At 44.1% G+C, this 6,000-nt stretch overlaps 1 protein-coding gene across 1 annotated transcript in view; it reads left to right on the top strand.

Annotated features, from left to right (window-relative positions):
- Window positions 1-943: 943 nt before the first annotated feature.
- The window catches only part of LOC120038852 (anoctamin-1-like), a gene marked incomplete at its 5' end in the record, with an annotated part of 30,791 nt that continues 25,734 nt past the window's right edge, over window positions 944-6,000 (top strand). The window contains 2 exons of the mRNA XM_038984440.1: window positions 944-1,096; window positions 1,191-1,243. Coding sequence (XP_038840368.1) covers window positions 944-1,096; window positions 1,191-1,243 — 206 coding nt within the window. The remainder of the gene's footprint in view (window positions 1,097-1,190; window positions 1,244-6,000) is intronic.

Raw genomic sequence — 6,000 nt, 5'->3', positions numbered from 1 at the left:
GGCTACCCCTACCCCGGTCAACAGCCCTGCACCCCCACAGCAACTTGCCCAAACCTCCACCATTTCTCCTTAACCCAAATCCAGATAGCTGATTTCTGAAGAGTTTGCACAATCTGGACCCCTACAAATCAGCTGGGCTAGACAATCTGGACCCTCTCTTTCTAAATTATCCACCGCAATTGTTGCAACCCCTATTACTAGCCTGTTCAACCTCTTTCTTGTATCGTCTGAGATCCCCAAGGACTGGAAAGCTGCCGCGGTCATCCCCCTCTTCAAAGGGGGATACTTCTGGCCCTTCTTTGGACACTGTGTTAACTAACCTCCAGACTAGCCATACAACTCTCCTTCTGTGGCCTCCAACTGCTCTTAAATGCAAGTAAAACTAAATGCATACTCTTCAACCTATCGCTGCCTGCCCGTCCAGCATTACTACTCTGGACTGTTCTGACTTAGAATATGTGGACACTTACAAATACCTAGGTCTCTGGTTAGACTGTAAACTCTCCTTCCAGACTCACATTAAGCATCTGCTATCCTGAACTCAGGGTGGGTCCCCTGCTAGGTCCTAAACTCAGGGTGGGTCCCCTGCTAGGTCCTGAACTCAGAGTGGGTCCCCTGCTAGGTCCTGAACTCAGGGTGGGTCCCCTGCTAGGTCCTGAACTCAGGGTGGGTCCCCTGCTAGGTCCTGAACTCAGGGTGGGTCCCCTGCTAGGTCCCGAACTCAGGGTGGGTCTCCTGCTAGGTCCTGAACTCAGGGTGGGTCCTCTACCCTCCAGCTGTTTGTTGGTGTGTTTATCAACAGCTGGTGTATGTCTGGAACACCCTGCCCTCCAGCTGTTTGTTGTTGTGTTGCAGAGGACTACCAGATAAGATAATGACTTGTTCCAGACACTTCCTCATGTTGTTCCTCTCAGCTAACACTTTGTGTGTGTTCTCTCCCCAGTTATCCAGTTTGGTTTTGTGTCTCTGTTTGTCGCGTCGTTCCCTCTGGCTCCTCTCTTCGCTCTCCTCAACAACGTGATCGAGATCCGCCTCGATGCCAAGAAGTTTGTCACCGAGCTGCGACGACCGGACGCTGTCCAAGCCAAAGACATCGGTAACACGCCCTCTTCGCAAAGACGCACACATGTCCACACACAGATCCACACCCCTCCACTCTTCTCTCACAACTGTGTTTTCTCTCTCTGTAGGAATCTGGTACAACATCCTGAGTGGAATGGGAAAGTTCTCTGTCATTATAAATGTAAGTGATAACATTGGAGCGCACACACACATTCTGAAAACACACTCTGATGCAATAAAGGAAAGATTCACCCATTTTTTTATGTTATATTGTTGTTGTGCATCTCTTAGTGATGTTCTATCGTTTCCCGGGGTCATTTAATGTTTTCATGTGTATCTGAGCCGTTCAAGCAGGCAGAAATCCGTCTGGTATGAAGTAGCCCTGTGATAGTCACTACACTGGAAGTTAATATGAAGTAGCACTGTGATAGTCAGTCACTACACTGGAAGTTAACATGAAGTAGCCCTGTGATAGTCACTACACTGGAAGTTAATATGAAGTAGCACTGTGATAGTCACTACACTGGAAGTTAATATGAAGTAGCCCTGTGATAGTCACTACACTGGAAGTTAATATGAAGTAGCCCTGTGATAGTCACTACACTGGAAGTTAATATGAAGTAGCACTGTGATAGTCACTACACTGGAAGTTAATATGAAGTAGCACTGTGATAGTCACTACACTGGAAGTTAATATGAAGTAGCACTGTGATAGTCACTACACTGGAAGTTAATATGAAGTAGCACTGTGATAGTCAGTCACTACACTGGAAGTTAATATGAAGTAGCCCTGTGATAGTCACTACACTGGAAGTTAATATGAAGTAGCACTGTGATAGTCACTACACTGGAAGTTAATATGAAGTAGCCCTGTGATAGTCACTACACTGGAAGTTAATATGAAGTAGCCCTGTGATAGTCACTACACTGGAAGTTAATATGAAGTAGCACTGTGATAGTCACTACACTGGAAGTTAATATGAAGTAGCACTGTGATAGTCACTACACTGGAAGTTAATATGAAGTAGCACTGTGATAGTCACTACACTGGAAGTTAATATGAAGTAGCACTGTGATAGTCAGTCACTACACTGGAAGTTAATATGAAGTAGCCCTGTGATAGTCACTACACTGGAAGTTAATATGAAGTAGCACTGTGATAGTCAGTCACTACACTGGAAGTTAATATGAAGTAGCACTGTGATAGTCAGTCACTACACTGGAAGTTAATATGAAGTAGCACTGTGATAGTCACTACACTGGAAGTTAATATGAAGTAGCCCTGTGATAGTCACTACACTGGAAGTTAATATGAAGTAGCCCTGTGATAGTCACTACACTGGAAGTTAATATGAAGTAGCACTGTGATAGTCACTACACTGGAAGTTAATATGAAGTAGCACTGTGATAGTCACTACACTGGAAGTTAATATGAAGTAGCCCTGTGATAGTCACTACACTGGAAGTTAATATGAAGTAGCACTGTGATAGTCAGTCACTACACTGGAAGTTAATATGAAGTAGCACTGTGATAGTCACTACACTGATGTGCTATACTCCTCAGTGCCATTGGAGGAATCCCGGAACATATTCCCGTCTGTGCTAGAAAAACTGTAGCTTAGCATCTGCATCATCTGACCTCTTCTTTATTGACCGAGTCAGTGGTACTTCCTGCTTCAGTTTTTGTTTGTAAGCAGGAATCAGGAGGATGGAATTATGGTCAGACTTGCCAAATGTGTGGTCTACAGCTTATCATGAGATACTCTACTTCATGCGAGCAAAATCTAGAGACTTCTTTAGATTTCGTGCACCAGCTGTTGTTTAAAAATGTACACAGACCGCCCCCCCCCCCTCGTCTTACCGGAGTGTGGTGTTCTATCTAGCCGGTGCAGCGCATTGAGCCAGTTGATTATTATCCATGTCGACATTCAGCCACGATTCGGTGAAACATAAGATATTACCGTTTTTGATGTCCCGTTGGTAGGATATTCGTGATCGTACCTCATCTAATTTATTGTCCAATGATTGTACGTTGGCAAGTAATATTGTTGGTAAAGGCAGATTTCCCACTCGCTGTCGGCGGATCCTTTACAAGGCACCCTGCCCTGTGTCCTCTATACCTGCGTCCCTTTCTCTGACGGGGATGTCGGCCTTGTCGGGTGTCTGAAGTACATCCTGTGCGTCCTGCTTGTTGTATAAAACATCTCAGTCTAATCCGAGGTGAGTGATCGCTGTCCTGATATCCAGAAGCTCTTAGTCTAATCCGAGGTGAGTGATCGCTGTCCTGATATCCAGAAGCTCTTAGTCTAATCCGAGGTGAGTGATCGCTGTCCTGATATCCAGAAGCTCTTAGTCTAATCCGAGGTGAGTGATCGCTGTCCTGATATCCAGAAGCTCTTAGTCTAATCCGAGGTGAGTGATCGCTGTCCTGATATCCAGAAGCTCTTAGTCTAATCCGAGGTGAGTGATCGCTGTCCTGATATCCAGAAGCTCTTCGTCTAATCCGAGGTGAGTGATCGCTGTCCTGATATCCAGAAGCTCTTAGTCTAATCCGAGGTGAGTGATCGCTGTCCTGATATCCAGAAGCTCTTCGTCTAATCCGAGGTGAGTGATCGCTGTCCTGATATCCAGAAGCTCTTCGTCTAATCCGAGGTGAGTGATCGCTGTCCTGATATCCAGAAGCTCTTCGTCTAATCCGAGGTGAGTGATCGCTGTCCTGATATCCAGAAGCTCTTCGTCTAATCCGAGGTGAGTGATCGCTGTCCTGATATCCAGAAGCTCTTCGTCTAATCCGAGGTGAGTGATCGCTGTCCTGATATCCAGAAGCTCTTCGTCTAATCCGAGGTGAGTGATCGCTGTCCTGATATCCAGAAGCTCTCAGTCTAATCCGAGGTGAGTGATCGCTGTCCTGATATCCAGAAGCTCTCAGTCTAATCCGAGGTGAGTGATCGCTGTCCTGATATCCAGAAGCTCTCAGTCTAATCCGAGGTGAGTGATCGCTGTCCTGATATCCAGAAGCTCTCAGTCTAATCCGAGGTGAGTGATCGCTGTCCTGATATCCAGAAGCTCTCAGTCTAATCCGAGGTGAGTGATCGCTGTCCTGATATCCAGAAGCTCTCAGTCTAATCCGAGGTGAGTGATCGCTGTCCTGATATCCAGAAGCTCCTTTTTGTTGTAAGATACTGTTGCAGAAACATTATGTACAAAATAAGTTACAAATAATGTGAAAAAAAACACATAATAGCGCAGTTGGTTGGACGCCATTAAAACTGCTGCCATTCCTTCCCGCGTCGCCTTCCCGCGCCATCTTCCCGCGCCATCTTCCCGTGCCATCTTCCCGCGCCATCTCCTCACTCGGGAGCCCATTAGCCTCGATCTCAGTGTACAGTCATGGCCAAAGATTTTTAGAATGACAATATTAATTTTCACCAAGTTTGCTGCTTCAGTATCTTTAGATATTTTGTCAGATGTTACTATGGAATACTGAAGTATAATTACAAGCGTTTCATAATTTTTAAAGGCTTTATTGACAATTACATGAAGTTGATGCAAAGAGTCAATATTTGCAGTGTTGACACTTCTTTTTCAAGATCTCTGCAATCCGCCTGGCATGCTGTCAATTAACTTCTGGGCCACATTCCTAACTTTTTACTACCTTGTTTCAAAATAACCAAATCAGACCATAGAAATGTTGAGGGAATGATTTGTAGAAACACTTCCTCTGATGCTATTGAAACCAGTTGGGGCCTGAGGGCACACAGTGTGTTGTGAAATCTGTGAATGTATTGTAACGTTTTAAATGGTATAAACTGCCTTAATTTTTGCTGGACCCCAGGAAGAGTAGCTGCTGCTTTGGCAGGATAATAATGGGGATCCATAATAAATACAATACCAGCATTTCTATCATGTTCTATTGGTTTCCAAATCAACTTTCTTTCATTGTCCAGCAGCCAAAGACAATATCCTGGTTAATATCATCAACCCATGAGAGTTGTTGCATCTTTAGATCTCCAATACAACTCATGATAGTTGTTGTATCTTTAGATTCTCCCTAACAACCCATGATAGTTGTTGATATCCTGGTCATATCAACCCATGATAGTTGTTGCATCTTTAGATCTCCCCTAACAACCCATGATAGTGTTGCATCTTTAGATCTCCCCCTAACAACCCATGATAGTTGTTGTATCTTTAGTTCTCCCTAACAACCCATGATAGTTGTTGCATCTTTAGATCTCCCCTAACAACCCATGATAGTTGTTGTATCTGTAGATCTCCCCTAACAACCCATGATAGTTGTTGTATCTTTAGATTCTCCCCTAACAACCCATGATAGTTGTTGCATCTTTAGATCTCCCCTAACAACCCATGATAGTTGTTGTATCTTTAGATCTCCCCTAACAACCCATGGTAGTTGTTGTATCTTTAGATCTCCCCTAACAACCCATGATAGTTGTTGCATCTTTAGATCTCCCCTAACAACCCATGATAGTTGTTGCATCTTTAGATCTCCCCTAACAACCCATGATAGTTGTTGCATCTTTAATCTCCCCTAACAACCCATGATAGTTGTGCATCTTTAGATCTCCCCTAACAACCCATGATGGTTGTTGCATCTTTAGATCTCCCCTAACAACCCATGATAGTTGTTGTATCTTTAGATCCTCCCCTAACAACCCATGATAGTTGTTGTATCTTTAGATCTCCCCTAACAACCCATGATAGTTGTTGTATCTTTAGATCTCCCCTAACAACCCATGATAGTTGTTGCATCTTTAGTTCTCCCCTAACAACCCATGATAGTTGTTGCATCTTTAGATCTCCCCTAACAACCCATGATAGTTGTTGTATCTTTAGATCTCCCCTAACAACCCATGATAGTTGTTGCATCTTTAGATCTCCCCCTAACAACCCATGATAGTTGTTGTATCTTTAGAT

The sequence above is a fragment of the Salvelinus namaycush genome, unplaced genomic scaffold (assembly GCF_016432855.1).
Source record: "Salvelinus namaycush isolate Seneca unplaced genomic scaffold, SaNama_1.0 Scaffold2401, whole genome shotgun sequence".
Classification (NCBI taxonomy): domain Eukaryota; kingdom Metazoa; phylum Chordata; class Actinopteri; order Salmoniformes; family Salmonidae; genus Salvelinus; species Salvelinus namaycush.
The sequence above is the reverse complement of the archived record's forward strand: the minus strand, read 5'-3'. Positions and strand labels throughout refer to the sequence as shown.